The sequence below is a fragment of the Furipterus horrens genome, unplaced genomic scaffold (genome assembly GCF_987537825.1).
Source record: "Furipterus horrens unplaced genomic scaffold, mFurHor1.1.pri manual_scaffold_4, whole genome shotgun sequence".
Lineage (NCBI taxonomy): Eukaryota > Metazoa > Chordata > Mammalia > Chiroptera > Furipteridae > Furipterus > Furipterus horrens.
Genome location: NW_028327174.1, coordinates 184,335,726 through 184,362,793, shown reverse-complemented (window position 1 = coordinate 184,362,793; position 27,068 = coordinate 184,335,726). Strand labels below are relative to the sequence as shown.

The 27,068-nt window shown below is 46.7% G+C and overlaps 1 protein-coding gene across 4 annotated transcripts in view; it reads left to right on the top strand.

The window, feature by feature from the left end:
• EPB41L4B (erythrocyte membrane protein band 4.1 like 4B) overlaps window positions 1–27,068 on the top strand; it is a 113,897-nt gene that overhangs the window by 20,605 nt on the left and 66,224 nt on the right. For all 4 annotated transcript variants that reach the window (XM_090274534.1, XM_090274535.1, XM_090274532.1 and 1 more), the window contains exons 2-6: window positions 11,293–11,397; window positions 21,531–21,573; window positions 22,416–22,494; window positions 24,392–24,436; window positions 26,249–26,301. In XM_090274534.1, the coding sequence (XP_090130660.1) occupies window positions 11,293–11,397; window positions 21,531–21,573; window positions 22,416–22,494; window positions 24,392–24,436; window positions 26,249–26,301 (325 nt within the window). The remainder of the gene's footprint in view (window positions 1–11,292; window positions 11,398–21,530; window positions 21,574–22,415; window positions 22,495–24,391; window positions 24,437–26,248; window positions 26,302–27,068) is intronic.

Below are 27,068 nucleotides of genomic sequence, written 5' to 3'. Positions count from 1 at the left end.
CACCCTTACACTAACTGTTGTGCTAGGCATGCGTGGAAGGAGCTAGAAGGAGAGAGAAATTGAGGTCACTAGGAGGTATTAGGTATTCCATGTTGATCGCGGCCAGTGGGGTCATTTAATTCTCACTGTGACTCTCTGCTGAGCTGTAGCTGCAGCTTGGCCCAAAGACAGCTTATCAACAGAGGCTGATCAATAGTCCATCAGTAATGCAACACCAAGCACCGGAGTTTTAAAGTGAACTCTCCATTAGTTGAAGGCAATATGGCTGTGTTCTGTGGTGCAATGGTTAAACCTAAAATGTTCCTGCCCGGCCCTCTTACAGCACAGTGAAAGCCCCTTGCCCATGGTGGACAGACCACCCACTGCCTCCTTTCCCTGACTCCCACCACGAGGTCAGTCCCTTTCTTCTAAGAATGTCTTTACTTCCTTGTTGATCAAAATTCAGGACTGTTGTTTTTGTTGCTTCCTCTGATTGCCAAGAAATTGCTAGGCAGGCAAGTCAGGAAATTAATAACATGTGCTCTGTTTTTACCAGAATTGAATTTCCAGGAGCTGCTTAGGCTATGGATATCCCCCTCACTACAGTGTCTTGGCTTCTGTGTTCGTTTGTGAGCAAGTAATTTACTCCCAATTCTGCCTCCCCACCATGAGATCTGTTTCTGGTGGGCCATGTGGCTTTGCCTCCCAGCTGTAGCTCAGGCCGTGCATGAAGTAGGAGCTGTGTGTTGAATTGGGCTTAAGAAATGTTTCTTGTCTGCAGGGCATATTGCATGTGCTTGGAGCCAGAAAGGCAAGTGAGTTGACCAGAGAAGCGGTAGGATGAGGCAGAAGGAACACTGTCCTAAGAATCAGAAAGGCTGGGTCCCAATTCTAGGTCTGCCACTTACAAGCAGTATGGACTTGGTCACATAAGTGTCTGATGCTAAGTCTCTGCAAAATGGGGTCATGGAACCTTGATGAACAATGAAGCCTTCTTCAATTGGAAGGTGGGATTTATAAGCTACGCAGCCTGGCCTTACCTCAGTAGGTTAGGGGTACTTGTGCAGGGTCTTTGCACCTTACATTTTGGTGTTGAGTCACCAAATCTTTTTTTTTTTTTTTTTTTGAGTCACCAAATCTTGCTGATGGCTGAGATGGTACAGTAGTCCCCCCTTATCCTCGGAGAACATATTCCAAGACCCCCAGTTGATCAGCTGAAACTGCAGATAGTACCAAACCCTAGATATACTATGTTTTTTCCTGTATATACCTACCTATGATAAAGTTTAATTTATAAATTAGGCACAGTAAGAGGTTAACAACAATAACTAATAATAAAATAGAATAATTATAACAACAGAGTGTAATAAAAAGTTATGTGAATATGGTCACTCGGCTCAGGGGAACCCTTGCTGAAGTCTCAGTATAGGTTATAGGTTCAGTGCTGTCTAGTGCAACAATCAGAGCACCTGTTCTGTCTGTCCTCCACCCACAAATGTAATACCTTTTCCACCTTCACTAAACACTTATGACGTACTGAGGCTGTTTGCAATTTAAAGTGCGACAGCAAAACTAACACAAATTTCTTGTTTTTCACACAGAGAAGATTCATTCTTCCTGCAGGTCTTAGCAACCTTAGCGTACCATTTTTTTCTTCCCTTTAGTTGAGAACTTTCACCTTTTCATTTCAAGGAAGAACTTTATAGCATATCTGATTGGCCGGCACCACTGTTCCTGAGCTTTGGGTCCATTCTGAAGTCAAATAAGGGTGACTTGACCACAAGCACTGTGATACTGTGACAGTCACTGTAATAGCTGAGACGGCTGCTTATGTGACTGAGAGGCAGGGGAGTGCGTACAGTGTGGATCTGCTGGACAAAGGGATGCGTCGCATCCCAAGAGGGATGGGGCTGGACCGCTCGAGATTTCAGCATGTGACTCTGGACGGCACGCAATTTAAAACTTAGAGGAGTTATTTCTGAAAGTTGCCGTTTAATATTTTCAAGCTGCACTGGACTGTGGGTAACTGAAACTGTAGAAAGTGAAACTGCGGATAAGGGGGGAAGGGCCACTGTATGTCTCTCACTCCTCATGGAATTTCAAGGTCACTTTATTTGGTAATTGCAGATATTTGTGTTTATGGCATCGTGGAGTGAACAGTTTATATTTGGGTATGATGACTTAGTAGTAATGGCAGTGGGGACAGAGACCCCTGGGCCAATTTGTGTGTGTGCGATAGCTGGTTTCCGACTGAGGCTCATAGAGAACTAGCAAGTTATCAGATTTTTTTTTTTTTTTTTTGCAAGTTATCAGATTTTGAGGGTTGGGGCAGGGAGCTGGGAACTCACCATGAAAATGAGCGCTTCCTAGAAATGGTTGAAACTCGCCTTGAGGCAGGTGCCTTCTGGAAACTGCTGACCAGGAAGCCAGCTCCACCCGAAATCCACCTGAGGTTATTTAAAAAGGGGGGGGGGGGCGGGGGGGTGTTGAGAACTTACAAAGGAAGGAATTGCTTTCTAGGGACCAAAATGTATTTATAAAAATTCCCAAACTACACTAGCTTCAGTTTTTCTTTAAATGGGGTTACTAGACTGCTATAGATCACGGACTTCCTGTACCTTGATTTTTGTTACGCATTTGGCAGAAAGCACATTTCGTTAGATTGCTGTGGACAGGTGAGAGAAATAATGACAGTAAATATGAACTCCTTCGTGTATCTAGGACACCACAGTTTACAGCGCCTGCTCATTCGCTTTCCTGCTTTTTTATTAATGCGTTGACTTGGCAAGGTTGACAAGAGTAAATGGGAGTATCCCATTTTTCAGATGAAGAAGCTGAGACTCGGAGGGGAGGTTGCCAAAGTTCATAGTCATATTGCTAGAGACGCGGTAGAACTGGGTTTCCAACCCAACATTTGCCTCTGAGAGTCCCACTGCATGACGCTGCTGTGGTACAATTGTGAGGCCACCACCAGATGGGTGGCTTTGGTACTATAGAACCGAAGAAAGATACCACCCCATCAGCAATCCTCTGCTCCCCCCACCCCCGCGTATCAAGTTTCCCATGTGTTGTAAAACTGGGATCAATAACTGGTGTATGAGATAACAGTCTGGGACTCATAATAGTCTTAACAGGATAAATCATGGGGCAATTTAAATTAGATGAAATTTAATTGGAACAAATGTAACAGCTTGCACTCTGGTTTCAAAACCATCTATCACACAGTTGTTTTGGTTATTTTGTAACCCATATATAAACATCCAGAACTTGATAATATTATCTTGCATGTGTACGATGTGGCATTTTCATTAGCCCTAAGGATAGGCCACAGTGTGGTGTGCTTTGCAAAACACCAATATTCTAGTCTGCATTAGAACAGATGTGGATCCAGAAAGGGAGGTGGTAGTGCCAGGGTCCTGCACCCGAGTCGCAGCTTTCTCTAGAGAATTCCTGGCAGAAATGGACCAGGAAGACAAGATTTCTCAACAGTGGGTTGTTTGAAGACTGTTGTGGGAACTGACGATTATTCTTAATTCATATCAGCGGTTATGTTTATTGAAAATCAGAATATCAGACGGTACAGCAGCAAAATGAACATGCCAGGGTGCTGCCAGTGAGAAGTTTAACGATGATGAATGTTACCTGAAATTGGCCCTGGGGGTTGGCTTTGCTGTAGGCGGGGATAGGAGTCGGGGGATGTAGGCAGAAGCACAGGCTGGGCAAAGCCGTAGGGTTGTGACTTTACATTGGAGACCAGGGTCTGGCATTTGGCCGAAGCCAGGGTGCGCGTGGGGAGGGGAGTGTTGGGTTGGGCTCAGCTGACTGTGCAGAGTCCTGACCTGGCTCAGGAGCCGGCACTGCATACTCGGGCAGATGTTCTTGTGCAGGAAAGGGCCTGAGATGAGAGCTGAGGTGTGTGAAGACCGTTCTGGCGAACGGGGAAGGTGGTCTTAGGAGGGAGACCTGGGGCCACTGGGCATTGATGCCGTGGACCCTGCAGGGTGATGTAGCCTGAGCCATGAGAGGGATGGACGAAGAGCCTTTCTGAAGATGGGTGCAGAGGGCCATGCCACCTGGTGGGTGGGGAGCCGGGGGACACAGGAGAGCCTCGTGTGCCCGCAAGGAGAGGGCTCCTGAAATCCTTCCACCGCCCAGATGTCATGCTTTCCATTTTAGTTCACTGTCATGCTCACTCTCCCCTTATTTCCTCCTTTCAAATCTGCCTGCGGTGCCTGGTGTCTTAGGCTGTTGAGACTCGGGAGACTCGGATGGGCTGGCTTTTGTCTCCTTTGTTCTTCCAGGACCACAGTCGACCTGTTACATCGCATTTGGGTCAGGCTGCAGTGAGACATTGCCAGTTGCCTCTTATCTAAGAGGGTCAGGATAGTTCGTTCATTCGGGCGGACAGTTAAGACATCAGCTGTCCAGCAGTCTGCCTTATCAGGAGCATGGCTCGGAACTGACTGTCCAGCAAAGATGTCACCCTGTCCATCCCTTTCCCTACTGGCTGCCTGCCCTGGCCCAGTCTTTAGCTGGCAATTCTCTCCTTGTATCTTGCACACGATTTTAATAGGTGTGGTTATTTTTAGTTGCTGTCAGATCGGAAGGAGCTGCTAGAGGGACCTGCCGACTCAAAACCACTGGTTGTTGGTCCTGGTGAAAAGTGAAGTGTTCGGAGGAAGAAAAACTGGGTGACATGGATTCTAGACTTGGGGGTAGCGCTCGCTGCCTTGCTGTGTTTGGGGATAGCCCGTTCTACGTGTCTTAAAGGAGTTGGAGCATCGTGGGGTTCCAGAGTGGTGATCTGGACTTAGTAAGGTTTTACATTTTGTATATTCTGCCTAGAAAGGCAGGGAGATAGTGGCTTTGCTACCCATGGTTTGAATGACTTCGCTTTCCAGCAAGGACTTTTTTGGTGAGGCTTCCTGTAGCTACTCCCTTCCAGAGTTTGTGACTCAGTGGATGCCAATACCTAGTATAATGGCTGGATTTGACAAACAACTGGTAAATATGTGTTGAATGAATGGATTTTTCACAGAGTGGTAGACCTAGTTGACAATGAGGTGACAAGGAGTGGCTTCTAGTCTTATCACATGAATGGATCTCCTATTGTAACCACAGAACAGCCACAAACTTGTGTTTAGGTCAGTGGTCCTGGAAGTGGAGCGTGCTTCCCTAGGTGCGTGTTCCCGGAGTACTCAATTTGAAAAGACTGTAATGAGTGGGTTCTCATTTTCAGGCCTGACACTTGTGAAATGTCAGTTGGCTGTCTGTGCATGGCCCATCCTGAAGGCTTGTTCCTTGGCCCCAGACCCCACATACATCCCCTATCCATTACCCTCCCTCCTTCCCTCCCTCCCTCCCTTCCTTCCTTCCTTCCTTCCTTCCTTACAGCAGACATTTATGGAGTGCCTACTGTGTGCCAACCAGACACTGCTTTGAGGGTGGAAGGCAGGGGTCGGTGGTGCTCACATGACCACAGCCGGCCCTGCCCTCAGGGAGTGTTCAGTCTAAAGTCAGTAACACAAGAGCACAGGCCACTGCAGTTCAGTGTGATAAGTGTATATGATAAAGGCATGTGTCTGCTTCTGGGAACACAGAGGAGGGGCCGCTAGTAAGTGCCTGGGGTGGGGGTGCTGCTGAAGGAGGGGCTGTTTGGGCAAAGCCTGAGATGACAGTTTGTGGTGGGGTGTCCTGACTGGCGGTGCAGGGGAGTTAAGTTATCGTGAGCCTCCTCTGTTTTGAGAGGGAGTGGCCTTCTGCAGGCTGGGAGGAGAAAGAGGTGGGGTTCACATGCTGCCGCCCTGGCCCTCCCATCTTCGTCCCATTCCTCACCTACTAAGACCTCTGTTTTGAGGGCCCTTTTATGCCAACCCTCATAATTTTACCAGATTCTTTTTCGAGCTGAAAGGGCCACGGGGAGTTCTTTCTTCCAGCAGAGACCAAAGAGCATGCTTGGTGCAGGACGCTGTGTGGGGTGTATTTATAAGGGAGTGAAAGCGGTATTTCCCATCCACCAGACCCTCTGTCTGCCACCTCTAAGTCCAGCTGAGGGTCTGCCAGGAGAGGAGCCAGTCTGGCTTGGCAGAAGGCTCCTGCCACCCCTAGAAAAGCTCTTTTCACAGCCTCCACCATGAACCCTTTCTAAATTAAGAGCTATTTTAGAAAGGCGTCGGAAAAGTAAGGTTTGGAATGATTTAGAAACTTAGACTAACCCCCTCATTTGCCATGTGCAGAACTGTGCTTTTTCTATTCACACTCTGTGCGTTAAAATTATACACCTGGAAGGTGAGCCCTGGACCAAAAGAGAGAGACCCCATGGGGGAGCAGGTTGGATATGGGGCCGGTTGCGTTCGGGTGGCCCTGTCTATTCAGGACGCCATGTGTGGTCTGCAGCTGCAGGAGCCCAGGATGGCCACCTGGATTTGGGAGAAGCATGAATGATGTCAGGTCACAGACAGTGGTGCATCTGGGACTAGAGCACAGATCTCTTGCTCCCTCCCAGCCCAACTCTTTCTGCCAATGTCCTGCTGCTCAAGCTGTACACTAACAAGTTTTGTCCCAAGGAAACCTGCTAATGGATCATTGGCATCAGGCTAATAATTGTTGCATCGAGCCAATAGCACCGGATCATAAGAGGGAAAAATGGAAGATGGATTGTTATGGGCAAGGTGGAAGAGTGCCAGAGTGGTGGGTTTTTTTTTTTTTTTTTAAGTGTATTTTATTGATTATGTTGTTACAGTAGTTCCAATTTTCTTCCCTTTTGCTCCCCTCTGCCCAGTACCCCCCTTCCCTCCAGCAATCCCACCCCCCTTAGTTCATGTCCATTGGTCATGCATGTAAGTTCTTTGGCTTCACCCTTTCCTATATTATTCTTAACTTCCCCCTGTCTATTTTATACCAAACAATTATGCTTCTTAGTCCCTGCACCATTTCCTCATTTCTCCCCCTCCCCTCTCCCAGCTGATAATCCTCCAAATGATCCCCATACCTATGATTCTGTTCCTATTCTGCTTTGCTTAGTTGGATTTTGTTTTTATTTTTTAGATTCAGTTGTTGATAGTTGTGAGTTTGTTGTCATTTTAGTGTTCATAGCTTTGATCTTCTTTTTCTTAAGTAAGTCCCTTTGACATTTCATATAATAATGGCTTGGTGATGATGAGCTCCTTTAGCTTCACCTTGTCTGGGAAGCACTTCATCTGCCCTTCCATTCTAAATGATAGCCTTGCTGGATAGAGTAATCTTGGTTGCAGGTTGCCTTTCATCGCATTGAATACTGCTTGCCAGCCCCTTCCTGCCTGCAAAGTGTCCTCTGAGAAATCAGGTGATAGTCCTATAGGCAACCTCCTGTAGGCAACTCTCCACCTCTCTCTTGCTGCCCCCAGGACTCTGTCTTTATCTGTCACCTTTGGCATCCCAGTCATGATGCGTCCTGGTGTGCTCCCTCTGGGTCCAGCTCGCCCGGGACCCTCCGTGCTTCCCGGACCTATATGTCCATCACCTTCACAAAATTTGGGAAGTTCTCATTTTTTTCAATTCTTGCTTCCTCATTCTACATTGGTTGACTGTTTTTTCTTCCTTATGTTCCAAATCATTGACTTGAACCCCAGTTTCCTTCCCTTCACCATTGGTTTTGTGTGGCTTTTCCTTTGTTTCACTTAGGATAGCCTTCACTTCTTCTCTTATGCGTTTGCCATACTCAAGCATGTCTGTCAAGCCTGTGAGGATCTTTGTCACCAGCGTTTTGAATTCATCTGTTAGGTGGCTATCTCCTCGTCGCTTAGTTCTCCCACTGGAACCTTGATCTGTTCCCCCTTTTGGGCCAAACTTCTCTCTCTCCTCATTCTGACGTCTCCTGCCTCCGTGTCCCAGGTAGAGCTGTCGATCCTGTTACGTTGTAAGGGGCAGAGCGTTAGAGATTCGTCAGTATAGGGCAACCTGTTTCATCACGTTGTGGCGCTGTATGTGGGGGAGGGGTCCGAGAGGGAACAATGCCACCTGCCCAGCACCCGCCCCTTTTCCAGGCACCTCTCCCACTTCCACACTGGATTGGCGCCCCTCTAGCTGCTGCCCTGGCCATTGTTTCCAGAGTGGGTGGGTCTGCGGATGTTCTAGGTCTGTGGGGGCCCTTTAAACAAGCAGACTCTGCTGAAAGACCGGCAGTTTCTGCCTCTGCCTCAACCCCCGCTGGTCTGCACAGCCAGAAGCAAAGAGGCTTGATTTTCCCCGGTGCTGGGACTGTGGGCTGCTAGGTCCAGTGAGGAGCTGGGAACGCTCCTCAGGTGTCCCTCCTGACTTTAAAACATGTGACTGCACTTTCTGCTGGCCTGCTGCTGCTGCCGCCACTACACAGCGTCCTCTCCTCTCTGGCTCTGCCCCTCCTACCTGTCTGGATGAGTATTTCTTCTTTATATCTTTGTTTGTTGGACTTCCATGCAGTTTGATTTTTCTGGAACTTCTGGTTGTTTCTAGTTTTGAGGTAGTTGTATTCCTTCTTAGTTGTGGAGGGAGACACAGCGTGTCTGTGTATGCCTCCATCTTGGCCGGAAGTTCAGGGTTTTTTTTTGTTGTTGTTGTTTTTGTTTGTTTGTTTTTTTAATGCGTTTGCTGTCTAACAACTGCCAAATCATCAGTGAGAAAACCTGGGAAGAAAACCATCCATAGTTTCTCTGTCCTAACTCAGCCATTTTCGCTTTTACAGATTTCCTGTTTTTATCAGGCAATCCAGGAACAAAGCTTGCATGTTTTTATGTAGTTGGAATCACAGCTTCTTCCTTTCTAGTCTCCTGGTCTAACATTGTCATAAGAATTTGCCTTATTTCTGTCTCATCCTCATCATTGTTTTTATAATGGCCGAACAGTATTCTGGAATTTTGATGGCCCTGGTTCTGTGTCCTTGTGATTGTAGTCTGTTGGTTTCTCCTTTTTGCCCCCCACTCCCAACCTTATTTCTTCAGGAATGCTATAGAGAATGTCCTTGCACATCATGCCATTTGCTTCTGTCAGAGCGTTGCCTTCGGAGGAGAATCGCCAAGAAGGAAAGTCTGAAGGAAAGAGGCTGAAATCCAGTGACTTTGTTTTGATTTTTGTTTCTACTTTTTCTTGTTTTATATAACACAATTACAGACATAAATAATAAAACAGAGATACAGTTTAATGAGTTACTAGAAGGCAGAAGCCCTGGTACCACGCCACCGAGGTCAAGAGCTGGAACCCTGTCTATGACAGCCAGAAGTTCACCCTGTGTCCCTTCCCAGTCACGTCTCCTCCTGCGTCCCTTCCCAGTCATATGCCCTCCTGGCCCCAAGAGCAACAACTACCCTGACTTTATAGTATCACTTCTCTACTCTCTTTCTAAGTTTTATTGCCCAAGTGTGTATCCCTGAGCATTGCAGTTTCAATATCTTTTCATCTGTAGGTGTCTCCTTCATCTCTTCTGTTTTGTATATTCCGTTTGTTGAAGAAACTAGGTCGTGTGTCCTGAGGAGTTTCTGGAATTTCCCACAGGCTGGGTGGGTATTGCTGATTGCAGTACCAGGTAGTTTAGAACATTCCTCTGCATTTCCTGCCGTTGGCAGTTGGAGCTAGTACTTGATTCCCCCACCCCCACGCCCTGTGGAGAGAGAGGCAAGGGGAGCAAGATTCTATGTTGGGTGGTGGGGTGTTCTTTATCAGAAGGTCTGTGATGGCTGGTTGTCTCCCTTTGGGATGCTAGTGGGCACTGGTATCCAATGCTTAGAGCCTACCATTCCTTAGAAGTTGCAAATTTGTGGTATTACAATTCTTTTATTTTGTCTTCATTTATTGGGAATAAATGAAAAACTCTGCCCATTTACTATTTTCAATGGCTTTATTGAGATTCACATATGATACAATTTACCTACCTGTACTGTACAATCTGGTGGCTTTTAGTATATTCTTAAAGTTCTGCATCTATTAACACGATCAATCTTAGGACATTTCATTACCCACCCCCCAAAAAAATTTTACTCACCTTAGCAGTCACCCCACAAACCCTGCAGCCCTAAGCCACCACAGTCCAATTTCTGTCTCTAGACTGACCTATTCTGGACATTTCATGTACTATGTGGTCCTTCTCAACTCGCTTCTTTCACTTAGTTTTCAAGGTCCATCCATGTTGTAGCATGTGTCAGAACTTCATTCCTTTTCATGATAAAATACTATTCTGTTTTATGGCTAAGACCCCAGTTTATTTATCCATTCACCAATTAATAGACATTTGAGCAGCTTCCATTTTGGGGCTGTTATGAGTAATGCTACTATGAAGATTTTTGTACAAGTTTCTGTGTGAACATCATGTTTTCATATTTTTTTGAATATATACCTAGGAGTGGAATGGCTGAGGCAAATGGTCACTACGTGGAACTGTTTGAGGACTTGTTAGGCTATTTCCCAAAATGGCTTCACAGTTTTACTTTCCCATCCGCAGTGTATGAAGGTTCCAGTTTCTCCATCATTTGTCCCCTGTCTTTTTTATTCTAGCCATCCTGATCAGTGCGCAATGGCGTCTGGTTAGGGTTTTGATTTGCATTTCTCTAATGACAAATGATGTTGAGCACCTTATCACGTGCTTATTGGGCTTATGGAGAACTGTCTTGTCTGTAGCTTTTGCTCGTTCTTTAGTTGACTATTGCCTTTTTTATTATTCAGTTGTAATAGTTCTTTATTCTAGAAGAAGCCCCTTATCCGGTATGTGATTTACAAAATCTGTCTCCTGTTCTGGGTTGTCTTTGTACTTCCCTGATGTCTTGTCCTTGGAAGCACAGCAATTTTACATTTTGATGATTTCCAGTTTATTTTTTCTTTTGTTGCTTGTGCTTTTGGTATCATGTCTAAGAAGCCATTGCTTAATCCAAGATCATGAAGATGAGAGCCTATGTTTTATCCTGAGAGTTTCGCACTTTTAGCTCTTACGGTTAGGTCTTTGATCCGTTTTGTGTTAGTTAATTCTTGTATATGCTCATCTCCTCTTTGATTACCCAGTGCTGGAGTTAAAGGCAGGATTAATGCTTGACTCCCCCACCCCCTTTATTTACCAGTTTTCATGATAAGGTGTTGGTTCCCTAACATCCTATGAAGTTTTTGTTTGGTGGGTTTTTTTTCCCCCCATTGGGAATGCTTAGCTTTAATGGTGAGTTTATATTATATTAAAGCCAATTAAAAATTAAAAATGTTTCACAGTGTGACATATGTATATGCAATATACAGAGAAAAGTGATTTTTTAGAATCTTTTTGTTTCTTATCCAGCTATCACATTCTAAATTTTCATCTACCCTCCAACTACCTTTCAGAAACATGCCAAAGGCCAGGATTTGTTCGATCAGATCGTGTACCACTTGGACCTTGTGGAAACGGATTACTTTGGCCTCCAGTTCCTTGACTCTGCCCAGGTTGCGGTATGTATTCCTTTCATTCATTTCAGGACAGATTAGCTTTTCACTGCTAATCACATTGCTAGAAACTGGTAGAGAAACATAGGAGTGAAACGGTGGTATGGTTGCCATGACGAGCATTGGGATGGTGGCGACAGTGCCTATGTGAAGTGCATCCGGGCTGGCCCACCCTTGAGGTGGCCAACAACCAGAAGAGGAAGAGAGAAAGATCATTTATGTCACACGTAGGGCTGCATTAGGGAAGCATTTCCAAGCATAGGGGTGCATTATGGGCACATTTCTAGAGTAGGTAGAAATCATCACAGAAATTCTTTCAGCAGGACTGCTTTTATTTTTAACCAGCTGAAGAGGCCGCACCACCATCTTCTGGGGAAGACTTGCTGGGTGCAGAGAGCAGGTGCCATGAACACGGCTTTGTCCCAGGCAGGCTTGGGGCGGGGCAGCTGGACCAGGCCTTGGCATTGCTGGAGAACCATCTCGCAGGCTCCAGAGGGTGGTATTAGGTCAGCAAAGACTTCCCTTGCTTTGCCTGAGACAGAAGTGTTCACTCTGGAGATGCCGGAGTGAGTGACCTGGACGCAGCTCAGAATCCCTTATTTAGAAAGCAGGAATGACTTCAGAGTCTCCCTCCCCAACAAAATCGAGCTTTGGGTTTCAAATGTAATTTAGTCAACAGTCAAAAAAGACTGAGTGAGCGCCTCATATGCGTGGGCCCCCATCTAAATATTGTGGATAAAGCAGTGAATACACAGACAATATGACAGGTAGTAGTAAGTGTTAAGAAATATAAAGCCAAGTAAGGGGATAGACAGACACAGTAAGGGGCAGCATTATTTTAGACAGTGTGTGAAAAGGTGGGTCCCCTGATGGGAGATGTTTAAGCTAGAGGCCAGGAGCTCCTCATCCGTGGTGAAGCCTTTCTACCTGACACCTTTTTGATACTTCCCGGGAGCCCGATGTGACAGCTGGAAAGTGAAGATGCTCCAAATTGATGCCTTGGAGGTCTGCCTGAGAATGTTAGTGTGATGCTGAGACCGCAGATGATACAGTGGAATCAGGGTTTAAATGCATTCTGCTTACAGTGCCTTCTGCGCAGACCCTCCCTCTGCCCCCACCGGATGCCCCTCTGCACCTTCGGGTCGTCCTGTCTGCTGACAGCCCATCCCCTCATCCCCTGACTTGCTGTGTACACTCCAGCCACCTCTTTGAATTAATGGTCCTGCCATTTCCCAGCAGCAGACTCACTCCGGCCCACCGGCGCCTGGGGGAGGGGAAGGCCAGCCCTTCTCTATCTGCCTCCCTGTCCAGTTCTGTTTCCTCTGAGGCCAGTGCCCTGCCCTCTGACCTCAGCACTGTCCTCCCCACCCCTCAAGGCCTCTGGCAACCTCAGAATTTAAGTTGTTGATGCTCCTAAGTATTCTGGACACTGTTTTCTCTCATTGAATCTTCATCTGACCAAACCTCACCCAGATTCACTCTGCATCTGTTCTCCACCCAGTCACTGCAAGATCTGAAATTCTGTTAGTCCCTGTTCCATGATAGCTTCCTTTGATTCCACCTTCCCAGTCCCTCTGCATCTGGCCTTGGCACTTGCCAACCCCTTCCTGCCTGACTCCCCTCTGCCAGCCTCCTTCTGCCCTTGCCTTCCTCTTGGCTTGGCAAAGTCTCAGCCATCTCACCTCTGTCCTTACTTGCCCTTTGATTCTCCTGCCCCCATGACTGTCCCTGGGCCTCCCCTTGACACTCAGGCCCATCTGTTTCCTCTGCTGCTGCTCCCAGGCTGCCAAGCATTGCTGGAGAGTCACGGGCTGCGCCTGTTGGCACCAGCACAGATCACAGGCTCGGCAAAGTCCAAACCACCAAGTTGTTTTTGGAGCCTTGTTAGCCCCTATTTTTTTAAAAAAAATCTTCAACCAAGGATATGTTTATTATTGATGAGAGAGAGACAGACAGAGACAGAGAGAGAGAGAGAGAAACATTGATAGGTTGCCTCCTGTACACACCCTGACCGGGAATCAAACCCGCTACCTAGGTATATGCCCTGACTGGGAATTGAACCCACAACCTTTTGGTGTATGAGATGACTCTCCAGCCGACTGACCCACCTGGCCAGGGCACCTAATAGATTCTTACATGCCCCACAGTTCCCCTTATGAGTCTTGACCACAGACATGTAATCCAGTCCCCACGAAGACTGTCCTTGAAGTTGGCCTTACCTCCTGTTGAGAAGACTGAGATCATTTAGCTAAAACTCCTCGTTTTTCTTCCCTTAAGACAAAACATCCCTTACGCCATTTTGTCTTACGGGAGTACGCCTGTTTCTCCAGTGTTTACTCCCCACACCTCCATGGATAGTTCCATTTCCAGCAGCTTCCTGAGTGCCAGATGTAGAGTCTCCTTTCTGTCCCCAACATCTGGCGCTTGCCTGCCCTCCCCTTTCCTGAAACTCTTCTCCCTTCTGCCTTCTCCTGTGTGTCTTCACCTGCGTGGTGTTTTTGACTTCAGCGTATCTGGGGCCCTGGACTCGGAGTCAGCCCTAGACCTTGTTCCTGGCTCTGCCCCCGACTCATTTGGTGGGCTTTAGATAAGCCACCTTTTCTTCCTTGGTCTCTGTTTCCTCATCTGTAAAATGGGGCTCTTGGACCTACTCTCCCCAGAGCTCTTCCAGTTCTAATGTTCAGTGAGTCTAAAGAGGAGGCAGGCATGTCTGCCCCACACATTTTTTTCTAGTTAGAGGGGAGACAATCTCTGTCATTTCTGCCATGAGAACCAAGTGCCTGTTGCCCTGGTGGCATGTCCTTATGTCCAGATGACCCCTCTCCAGCCACTTGGATTCCCAGAAAGCCAAGGGTGTGACGGCATTGAAAGATTTGACTGTGAACCCCTGCTCACTTGGCTGCCACTGTCCCGTACGCCGGTGCCCTGTTACCGTGCAGCAGGACGTATGCTCACGGCAGGATCTAGGCTTCCTTCCCGGGCCAGATGCTCTGCAGGCTCTAAAGCCTTTCCAGGATCCAGCTCTGCGACCAGGCGCCGGGTTTCCATCTGCCTGACTCTGGGACCCAGGAGATTTGCTGCAGCAGCAGCCCCCGGGCCCTTCTGCTCATCAGAGTGGTATCTGAGCTGACTCCTTACAGGCCAGGTTCAGGTCGTGCCTGCACTCGGCTCTGCGCCTTTGCCAGTGCTGATCCCCCTCCTGGAAAGCCCTTTTCCACCCTGTTTCAACTTCCAGCCATCCCTCAAGACCATCTCAGGTGACACGCTGTCACGGAGCACGTCCTGAGCTGTCAGCGCATTTTCCGACCGTGTGTAAACCTCTGAGCTTATGTTGCCTTCTGTGGCAGCTTGCTCATATGGGCTCGGGTTCATTATTTGTGTATATAAACAAAACCTTCCTGACTAGACCCTAAGACTTAGGACTTCCTCTTTTTAACTCAGTGGCTCTTGGTGACAAGGCCCACACACCTGAAAACCTTAGTCATTAGCCCCAGAAGGGACCTTCGGAGCCATCTGTCAAGCATTTCCATCGAGATGGTGAACCCAGAGCCTTAGACTACGGCAAGTCAGGGAGCAGCGCTGCTTGTCTCACGCTCTGTGTTTCCAGTTTCAGGTTTAACTGCTCTTGTCATAGGCTGTACTCTAGAGCCTCAGGCTCTGTCACTGTACAGTGGAGGTGGTGACATCGGTCTCACAGGGAAGTTGAGGGGCTTACTGAGTTAAGGGAACAGAAAGGGTTTTGTAATTGGACCTGGGTGTGGGTCTCCTCTTCCTAGCTGGACATTCTGAAGGGGGACCGGGAGTTATCACAGCCCCAGCGGCAACATGCTGAGGTTGGCTGAAACCTGCAAGGCCAGCTTGCCTGTGGGAGAAACCTTAGCAATTAAGACAAGAGCCCTGCAGCTTCTGGGGTCTCGCTGATTTTTCTGAGGACCTGGGACAATGCGGTTGGTGGCAGGTGACTGGACGTTGTGGCAGGTGTGTTTCTGGGGAGAGTAGGGTAATAGGTGGGGGCCTGGAGGGACACAACAGTCTATCGGCTTATTACTCCATAACTGAGGCTCTTGCACGGACTGCGCCCCCACCCAGCCCCCGACGTGCACATCGGGGTCTGGCCCAGGCAGGGCTCTGGCACAGCTCTCTTTATCAGTGACCAGCTTCCATCCCAGCCTGGTTTCCATAGTGCCCTGCCCAGCCCTGAAGCAAAGGCGCAGTCTATTGGCATCTCCTGTTTTTAGCAGTTGGAGCCCGGGCCTCCTGTCTCCTTCTCCATATCAAAGCGGGAAGGCCACCTGGGAATCCTCTCTGCTGATCTAGCTTTGCACAACTCCAAGCAGGGGCCAAGGTTTTAATTTTACAGAGCAAAGCTTTCTTGGTGAGAGCCTGGGCTCTGGCTCGCCCCTCCCCCACCTCCCCAGCAGTTTTTTCACAGCTTGGTCAGGTAGCCTCTGTTTACTGATTTCTCCCTTGCCAGTGCGCCTCAGGCATCTCACTGGAGGCTTTAGGTGACTCAGGTCTGACATTCCTCGCCCATCTGTGGAGCTGACCAGGGGACAGACCCATTTTACAAGTGATGAAGCTGAGGCTCAGAGACATCAGGAACCTTGTAAAAGTGCAAGGTAGGGACAGAGGGGGGCCTTCAGAAACTGGCCTCATTCCGAAGCTCAGCACTTCCTACTGGGCTCTGCTGGTTCCATTACACATGGTAACATCACACAGACACACACACACACACACACACACACCGATTTCATTACACATGGTAATGCCTCACACACACACACGCCCTCCGGAGGTTCCATTACACATGGTAACGACAAACACACGCCCTCCGGAGGTTCCATTACACATGGTAACATCACACAGACACACACACACACACCGATTTCATTACACATGGTAATGCCTCATACACACACACGCCCTCCGGATGTTCCATTACACATGGTAACGACACACGCCCTCCGGAGGTTCCATTACACATGGTAACAACACACAGACACACACACCCACCCTCCAGAGGTTCCATTACACATGGTAATGTCACACACACACACACACACACACACACACACACACACACGAGAGTGAGAGAGAGCATTCGGTCAGTAGCCGGTCAGCAAACTTTGACTTGGAGCTCACTCAGTGCCACGCTCTGTGGTGCAGAAACAAGCTGGACACTGTCCTTGTGCGCCACATTCTGGTGGAGGACCCAGACAATTGATCCTTGGAATAGAGTGGGTTAAGTCCTCCACTTTGGAAGCCTGGAGGAACAGTGCCTAAGTATCATGGGTCAGATGACCAAAGTGTCACAGGGGGAGAATGCAAATGCGGTGGGCCACAGAGGAGGGAGGACTGCCAGGCACAGGAGCTGCAGGGCTGACAGCCTCTGCATCAAATGGGAGTCCCTCCCCATCACTGGGGCGGGTGTAACTGGGGGGCGGGTGTCAGCCCCTCACAGCAGGAAATGGGAACATTTTTTTTTTAATAGTTTTTTATTTTATTTTATTTTTTTAAATTTTTTTGTTTGTTTATTTTTAGAGAGAGGGGAAAGGAGAAAGAGAGGGATAGAAATATCACTGTGTGGTTGCCTCTCACTCGTGCCCCCAACTGGGGACCTGACGTGCAACCTAGTCATGTGCCCTGACTGGGAATTGAACCCGCGACACTTGGCTCGCAGGCCGACACTCAATCCACTGAGCCACAGTAGCCAGGGCCAAGGGGAACATTTTTAAGGTCATGTGTTTTACAGTAAGGAATGCAGAAAAGGTGATTTTGGATATGGTTTTCCTGTGGTCTTTGTAGCGGAGATGGATGGTCAGAGGCCCTGAGCTGCAGATAAGGGTGACACAGACCACAGACAGGGCAACTGCTGGGAGGGCTGAGCGGAGAGTCAGGGACTATTGCAGCTCCCCTCTGATGATTGTCTGCAGAGTCATTGCGTTTGCTGCTTGTGCGGACACTCCTGAGCGGTCCTGCCACTTCACATGTACCTGAAAGGGAAATGGGAGAATAGAAACACTAATAGCGGGGTATATCACTGTGAGAGAAAAATTTAAAGACCCTTCCTTCCATTTGAACGGTTCGTTATAGTTCCCATGAACACTCAGCTACTTCTTCAGACAGTGGGCCAGGGGCTAGCTCAGTGCCCAGATGAGGAAACTGTGGCTCAGAGGGGCCCTTGCTCATAGCCACACACCAGGTGAGTGGCAAAGCTGGGACCTGAAATTTGATCTTCTGCCTCCTTCCATTTTAGTGCCAATAACTGAAACAGCTTAAGAAGTGTGGTGGACCTCCCAGCAGCCTGTTTCTCAACGCAGGGCGAGTCTTTTCCTGCCCAAGTGCAAATATTGGCGCTGAATGGGAAGTTGCTGATAAAGGGGTCTCCGCAGTTGATTTAGACCTATCCCCAAGGAAACCTCAAGTAGCTGGTGTCAATGGTGAGGAGGAGAGATCCTGCCCACGGGCAGAGAAGTCTCTCCAGTCAGTGTGTGGGGTGGAGGCCCAGCGCGCTGGCCAGGGACATAGCCCGAGTTGGACTCCTGCCACCACTGCCACCTCCTCCTCCTCCTCCTCCTCCTCCTCCTCCTCTTCCTTTCCCTCCTCCTCCTCAGGGCTGTGACCCTGGGCACCTCATGCACCATCCCCATGGCCATCTTCGTCTGCTCTGAGACCTAAGAAAGTGAGAGATGTGGTAGGGTTCAATGTTTGGTTATTCTGACCTCACCAAACAACTAATTCTGACAGTAATTCTGACAGGTCAGGGGCTCAGTCTCACAAGGCACCCTGCCCGCCTCCCCCCCTCTCCCCCTGCCAAGCCCACACACATGCCATTTGCCAATCGCAAGATCTTAGGCAATGACGTTCTGCAGCCAGCCTCATGCATGTCGTAGTTCCAGAACCAGAACTGTTGTACTACAAGAACAGATGGGCTTTGCCAGGTCACGTTACATCATGGTTTATGGGAAGGGTGCTGCTAGGGGGACTTGGATGAGAAATTCAGATCAGAAACTCCCTTTTTAATGCTCATTTAAGTTTTTGAAATAAATGCCTTGCCCTTGGAATTCTGCAATGCACCTGTCTATTTCCAGGGATTGCTTTAATGGTCTGTTAAGAGGGCGCGGCCATTTGCTTTGGCCTTTGTCGACAGGTGGCCTGGCTCTATTTAGCCAGGATGCAGGTAGACATCTGAGACAGGTCCTGCTGCTGTTACATGCCTCCCAACCAAACCCAGGTTACGACTTACTAAATACCATGTAGGGCCTTTGTGCCTGGCTGTTCATCACAGGGTGGTTTTGTGGGATAAAATACGAGTGATCAGAGCCTAGTCAGCTCCTGCAGCTAAGAAGAAAGTCAGGTCATGTTGAACTGGTTAGATACAGGGTAGGTTTTAGCATCTCTCGTTTTAGGTTGGTGACTGGGTTTCTTATTGCCTCTGATGCTGGCAGGCAAACCTGACCTGAATGCCTCGGGGTCAGGGCGCTTTTAAAATGGAGCTGTTTCTTATTTCTTTCCCAGATTAGCAAGCCCCAGACTTCCCACAGGCCTCCCTCCTGGCAGGTCCTGCTCTGGGCAGGGCTCCAGGCCGTTGCTGGGCAGGAAGGAAGGGGGCTCCTTTAGCAGTGTGGCCAGAGGGGAAAGCAGCCTGCTGTCCAGTAGAAAGGAGCATCTAGCCATGATCTGTCTGTGCATTAACATTGACGGTAGACATTTGGCCGGTAAACTGTGAAATTGAGATTTTACAGAGCTCAAAGAGAAATGTTCAGAAGAGGTCATGGATGTTTCAAGATCCCCAAGATCATTAGGATACATTCCTGGGTAGGAGAGGATGTGGGAAAACTTCACCACTGGATGTCTTTAATGGGCACCCTGAGTACCTGTTTAAAACACTCATGCCCTGAGATTCTGTTTAATGAGTCTTGGGTGGGACCTGGGTATATTTGTGAGTGTAATGATCAGCCAGGGTTGAAAACCACAGCTAAGGAAACAACACAGGTTGGACTTGGATCAAGATTGGAGTTTGATAATAGAGGGAGAGAAGTAGTAGGCTTTAAACTTGCTCTATCCAAAACACGATAAGGAGACTTGAGGCAGGAAGGAAACGGGACAAGCTCTTTAAGCTGTGAGACTCTGGGGCTAATACGCTTAGAAGGCTGGTTGCAGGGAGAACTGTCTTTCCCTGGTAATGGTGAATTCTTTTGAAAGTGGGAAGAGCAGGTTTAGTCATAGCCATTAGCATGATCCTTACTTTGGCAGGAAAGTGAATATTATTAATACTTTCATCAAGTCTTTATCTGCTCTCCTCCCAAGGGCTAAGGTCCAGGGTTCTCAGCCTGGTCGAGGGCAGCAGTGAGACCTAATTCTAATGAGGCAAAATGATCATCCGAAACTGCCTGAGCCCTGGCTGGTGTGGCTCAGTGAATTGAGCGCCGGCCTGCAAACCAAGATGTTAAAAAAAACAAACAAACCAAAACTGCCTGATAGGCAAATGATGAATGAACAAATAAAGGAAGTGCCAACCTAGCCCACCCCCATGAAAATAATGTTCTCAGTAAAAGTTAAAAAAAAAAAAAATTGCATCAAAATCAAAAAGAAAGAAGTAAACAGTATTCACAGCCCCGTATCCAAAAATGCCCCTTGGAATCTTTCTGGACATAGGTGGATAGAAAATATTAATTTATATCAATGGAATCTACCTGATTGTTTTCCTCTGACATGGTGCCGCGTGCGTCTCTTGCCACATCAATAAATATAGGCTCCCATCGGCTTTAAAGGCTGAATAGTAGTTCATTCTATGGATGAGCCATTTTTAAAAATCTGTCTTTGTTGATGGTCATTTAGGTCATTTCCAATTCAAAGCTATTAACAACGAGAGAAAGCATCCTGTACATGTGCCTCTGGGATACGCATCTGGCTTCCGTGATCTGCTTCTTTTATGACTTGGTTGCTTTGCCAGGGAGTGGAGATGGCAGAAGCCCACGTTCTCCTGTTGCACTGCTCACAGCTTATTGTTTTATAATACATCTGTTCTGTTTCCTTATCCCACTCCTCCCACACAGTCACAATGGGCTCTTTGGTGAGGGGTCGAGTACACTGTACTGATTTAGTCCCGGCCTACCTCATCGTTAGAATGTGCCACGTTGAAATTGCCTTGGGAAGTATATTGACAGTCAGCAGGGTGGCCTTTGGTCCTGAACAGCTAGTGAGACACCCACTCTGGTTGTCCTTCCAGCTGTCACGTGCCCAGTGACTTTCCATGGCGTGTCCAGTTTCCAGAAAAATTTGCCGCACTCTGTGCTTGGCACAGGAAACACGGAAATGGGGATACGAACTGATGACCCTGCCCACCGGGGGCTTAGGTGTGCCCGTGGGCTCACAGTGTTATGCTCCTCCTCGTTGTCCTTTTCCACGGAAGTTAAGCTTTTGAGGCTCATCAGGACTGTGGCATCAACAACTTTGACATTTTAGAAAACGTTTATACGAGGGGAATGGTTTTGTCATTTCCTTGGATGGATGAGGCTGAAGCGGTTGTTCTGGTCAAAATGAGAGGAAGTTGAATTGCCCTCCCTCGTTGACCAGAGCCAACATTTCTCAGGCAAGTCCCTGCCCATCTTTCCAGCTTCCAGTGTGGGTCCTTTTCCTAGCATAAGAATAAAGCAGTCATGAATGTTGGTTTTATAATTTTAGAGTTTAGGGCAACAGAACAAGACCAGTGTGTGATCAGAGATTCTCAGACGTGCCGCTTGTGGTCTTTAGATTAGTGGAGACTTGGAATAATGGGGGAAGATCGTTGGTAACTGGAGGAGCTCGGAAGGAAGAGGCAGTCGGCTCCACTGACTAGAAGGGACTTCACAGATCAATTAGTTCAAGGGTTTTAAGTTCTTTCAAGGCTCCTCTTTGAAAAGCTTATGGAAGCTATGGGTCCTTTCCCTCAGAAAAAATGCACTGTGTGCACAAGCACAGGCCTTCTAATGCCCTCCCAAGCAGTTTGCAGATCCCCCGCCTAAGAACTCGTGACCTGGCCAGTCTCTGGGTTTTATGGGTAGAATTACTACGGTTTGTGGAGGAGGCTAACTCTGAGGTCCGTATACGATTGCAGATGCCCTCTACTCCTAAAGAAATGTTTTCTTTCCTTTCAGCACTGGCTGGATCATTCCAAACCCATAAAAAAGCAGATGAAAAGTAAGTAAGCGGAATTGAGCCTCCGCATTTGTATTTTTTATCAGAAAGTAAACTCCTTTGCCAGTGTTTGGAGGTGTTCTGTTTTCATTAGAACTTGGGAGCATTATTAAAATAGATTCCATTTTAAGTGGATGATTTTTAATTTCTTAAGGCTGGCCAAGTGTTCGAGTTTAAACTTTGAACAAGAGTTTTTAGTGGATATTAAAAAACAGACTATGCTCTCATTTGCAATCAGACACTCCTGCCAATGAGAGCTGATTAATCTGTTCAGAAACATGACACTTATTATAGTCCACTCTGATGAGTAATAAAGTAGACTCAGAATGGGGGAGTAGGAGAGAGACCTGCGACAGCCAGGTCCAGCTCTGATGTAACAGGCATGGTACCATGTTTCTTCAGTGTTACTTATGTGTGTGGGGGTCATTTTTTTAAATTTAATACTTGCAGGGATTTTTGCTGTGTATTTAGATTACAGAACTCTTGGCTGTTTAGGTTTCCCTTTCCTTGAGCCCTCTAAATATTTTGTAAAAAGTTAGTACCAGTGTGGAGCATCCGGGCAATGAGGACTGAAAGTAAAATGTCAGCTCTTAGTAATTCATCTAGATGAATCCAGTTTTCCTCCAGAGTGAGGTGCCTAGCTAAGCCATCTTTGCTGGCATAATTCCTTTTAGTTTTCCAAACAAGTATTGAAAAGAATTTACTAGTTTTGCATGTGCTGCGATGCCGTCCCCCTTGTGGGAGTGAATGTGTTAATGGATTTAATGTGTTTTTCCTTTTGTCCACCTCCATGATCTTCAAAACTGGGGGAAAACCTCTTCAACCTTCCATCACCAAATGTTTAGTTGGACCTGCTTATGCTTTGCACTTTCGAGTTAAATATTATTCTTCAGAACCGAACAACCTTCGTGAAGAGTTTACAAGGTAGGAAAAATGCAGAACAAGATCCCCCCGGCTCCTTATAGTCCTTGCCTCACTTATGGGTCTTCTAAACTATGAGTTTGCTTCCCGTCTCACTGCTGCCTTTATATCCTGAACAAGAGTTATTAGCACTTTGCCTTTGCTTATCTCTGTATTCGGTTGAAAAACCCTTACTTGGCTTAATTTGATTCTTTTCTTAGTGAATCAAAATGAAAAGACTTGTTTTCTTGTCACATTTCTGTACTGGGTAATTTGGTTAGTTCTATGGCACTTCATTTTTTTGTGTCAGATAAGAAAAGGGAAGGCAGGTATTGGAAGATTATTTCTCAGTCCAAAATCGCCATATTATTATTTTTTTAAGGGACTGCAAAATCTTTCACTGATTGTTACAATATCAGCATTGTTAGAATCTCTTTATGTTATCTTTTCAGCCCCCCTGAATTTCTTTTGTGGTGTGCCTGCCTCTGTTTACCAGATCAGAAACAGTGTTGAAGCAAAAGAGACCTCAAAACCATGTTAAGTGAGGGGTTTTCTTCCAGCCACCAGTTTATCCGTGAGACTCTCCCCAGGCCTGCCCGATGTCCCCAGAACCTCTCTGTGTGATGGACAGTAGAGGTGCCATGTAAGCTGCTGGGCAGTCCGTGGTGTTGACCACTAGCTTGGAGATGACCACCCAAGTGACCCTTAAAGACCACGTATCACCTTCACACACACACCTCCAGAGGCCCATGGGGCTCCTGCAGTTAGGTTTTTCTATGGGAATTGGAAGCTCTGGTCACGGCACACTATGTCCTCCTTGATGGGAGTACTCAGTTCAATGGTAGGTAAACACCTGTCGCAGGGGGAAACATTCTGGAATGTACCAGAACCTTCAGGCCCCCTGCTGATTTCTGGGTCACCCACATTGTTCTATATCCATTCCATAGAGAGCGACTATCTGCCTTGTTTTTAAAGTTCAAACAAATTAAATTATTCTAGATTTTTTTCCAGAGGCCTTCTGGCTGTCATCAAAGCCAGTGGTTCTTAACCAGGGTTGTATGAATCAGAAACACCTGGGAAGCTTTTGAACAAATCAGATTCCTGGGACCACTCTTATGTGTGAGATTCTGATTCCCTAGGTATGACGTGAGGAGCGTGGGCAGCTTTTTGTTCTTTACACGTGCTCTAAAGTGGTTCTGATGCCCACATCCGTCTGGTAAAAGAAAACTCACTTACTGAAACCAAGACACTTAATTTTTTTACTTAAGTGAACCCCACTTGTGTTATTTGCTGCCTTCTTCCCCATTTTTCGTTACCCCTGTAACCAGCAGCCACAGTGCAGTTCCAGGATTCTCGTTTCGTGTGTGTGTGTGTGTGTGTGTGTGTGCGCATGCTTGCACACATGCTCAGTTTTTTAAAAGACAGAGTCTACAATTAAACTGCATCAGAAAAAAAGTCTTAAGCAGTTGCTAACCACCATCAGCTGTAAACTCTTGGATGCAATGGGATGCAACCTTTCTGGACTCCCTGGCGGGGCTGGCTGAGGGCCACATCCCGTGGTGCCGCCTGCCCGTCTGATTGGACAGGTCGCATGCCTGTGTATGAGCACTGCGTGCAGTGTTTGGCTCTCTTCCGGGCCACCGAGGGGTGTGGAGGCCGTCACTGGACCGTACCGTGTTCCATGTTCATCCTCCAAGTATCTTGCGAGTTCCGTACGTGCACTCCCCTTCCTAGCTAGGTTTTGGGGTGCCTTCCTGGAGACTCAAGAGGAGATGCTTCCACCACCATTCTCATTTGACTTGGACTCTCTTACAATGCAGAATTCTGGGCTATGTGCGGGGCTGGGTTTATGGTGGGCAGTTGGGATTGGAAGCGGCTGGGAACCAGTTACCCTCTGTTGACTTTTGTATATGTTTGTCAGGTACCTGTTTGTTTTACAACTCAGGCATGACATTCTTTCAGGAAAGTAAGTACGTTTTTGTTTTAACTCTTAAACCCAAGATAGATCATAGTATATTTCTCAATAATTCAGTGTTTTGTTTTTTAACTCTCTTACCCTTGTTCCCTTTTCAAAATTCAAAAAAAAGTACACCAGGCATTGTAAAGTGAGTCTAATACTTGTATCACTGTCATCATCTTATTTTAAATGATTACTCTATGGCTTGAAGCATTTCCAAGAGCATTTAATATCTTAAGTGATGTGTATTTGGGAATAATTCTCTCCCTGATCACATCACTGGCCCATTCATAATGGCTTTTGTCGTATTTGCAAGCAAGATACGTTATTAGTATGTATACACTTACAAGTATTTGGACAGTCAAAAAGTCTCGTTCATCACCATTTGCATTAAATAATGTAAAGAGGTAATGTTCTGATTCCGATAGAAAGAGGTTTAGCCATCTCATCCCATTTCCCTTGCCCCTCTTAGAGTGGTTTTTAAATACTAGGCCTCTGGCTACCCAATGAGTGTTGAAGAAAGGAGCACTGGCACTGAAGTGGTTGATTTTACATGCAATTTATTTATTCTGAAGATACAAGATTTACAGTCATAGCTTTTACAGTTGTGTAATTTTTCAGCATATGTATTGAATATTTTCTTTTACATGAAAAACTAAGACTATACTGAATCTAAAAAGCAATACCTGATATTGACCAGAATACATTTTCATTTTGAATATAATCTGGAGGAAATTTAAAACGTGATTTCTGAATTTGCAAACTCTCAGTAGAATACATGCAATAAAAATCTTAGTGGAACACACACTATAGAACAAGTAGATTGTACAGTGTATACATTTGCCTTATTCAACCATGCAATACAGATCTTTGATTGATGTGTGTATTATGAGTATGTGTGTATTTTTATCTCCCTCCCCCTTTCTCCATACTGTGCTCCTCATTCTAAAGGCCTCTTAACTCTAGTAAATGTCCTCAGTTTGGAAAAATATTAATGGTGGTATCTTGCATTTGTATAGTACTTTGCAGTTGACATGTACGTCAGCCTGATTTACTGAACTTCAAAGCAGAATGGTGTTCTGACCCCAGCAGTGCCTCCTACCAGCTGCATGACCTTGGGCAAGATGCAGAACACTCAGTTCCCTGTGTCTGAGTGGGGGATGGGGAGCACCGCCAACCTCTGTCCTAGGGGTTTGCAAGCTCCATGCATTGACCAAACTGGGTACTATAGATGAAAAGGCTTTGAAAACTATGAAGTGCTATACCAATGTACGTCATTATTATTTTTCTAACTAAATTTGTAATATTAAATACAAATGGGATCCTGATTTGTGGTAGTAAATATACTTCTGTGGCTCTGCCCCAGTTACATGCGTGTACCCAGCTGTCCTGGCAGTGTTAGATGCTGTGTCTATCTGTTTATTTTTAATACGATGATCTCGTCTCAAAGATTGAAGGCAGCTTGGAAAGGTGCATGTACTTTATCGGGATAAAATTAAGTTTAAGAATAATAAGGCAAAGGGAAAGGCTTTCCTTTCGGTTTCCCAGACTTCCCTATTGTTGTGAAATTCACTCAAATTGCCCACAAGGTTGATAGAACCTATACCGAGATTGGGTTATTTTACCATATGATAACTGACTTTGGGAAATATGTAGAGTTAAGTCAGCTCGTTTGCATCCTTTAATGTGGACAGCAAAAATAGAAACCATGGAGAGCAAAGATCATTCTCTAAAGATCACTACCCTTCGACAAATGACTTAAACGACCTTTTGCATGGTTCATATATAGACTTAATTTCTTTTCTTTTTTTTCCCCCCAAGATTGAAATGCCCCTATGAAACGGCTGTGGAATTAGCTGCTCTCTGTCTACAAGGTACATTGTTCTTTAGTGGTCATTAGTATTTTAATGTTCTTGCTTTCATTTCCACAAACGAGTGTCTGCTGTGTACCTGGCCCAGCTCTCTACTTTGGGGGTACAAATGAATACAATATGGGCTCCATCTTCCAGTAGCTGAGGTCCCATGAGGACCCCCGGTCAGGACCACATACCCTGTAGGCACAGAGCCCTTGGGAAAGGAGGGCCCGCGGGGGCATTAGTAAATGGATATGGTCAAAGGACCAAGGCACAAAAGTAGGAAAAGTGTGTGCAGAGAGGTACTGGCGGTTGAGTGGTGTCAGAGGATGAAGTTCAAACAGCTGGATAAGTGGGCGGCTTTGGACCCCTTTAAAGAGCATGAATATTATACTGTCAGCAAATGATGCCTTGGAAGGCTTTTAAGAGGGAGGCAGGCCTGGTTAGAAGTGCCTTTCATTAAGTTGGGAGGTGTAAGTGAGGAAATGTATATAAATCTCTGGTATTCTAGTCCTATTCCTTGATTTTGATTTTTGCTTATTTGCCAGATATGATTTCCCAGATAGCTCTTACTTAAACTTTTGGCTGACTCATGTCTGTGCACTTGTGATTAGGGGCTAGAGGAAGACCAAGACTGGGCTGGGGGTGCAGTGAGGAGGTGTTATTGCGATAAAAAGATGAAACAGATTGGGGCTGGGGTTTAAACACACACACACCCAAACAAACACAGAAGGCTCAACATTGGCCATACCAGAAGGACCTGGTCGTTAGACGTGGGTGTTCAGAGA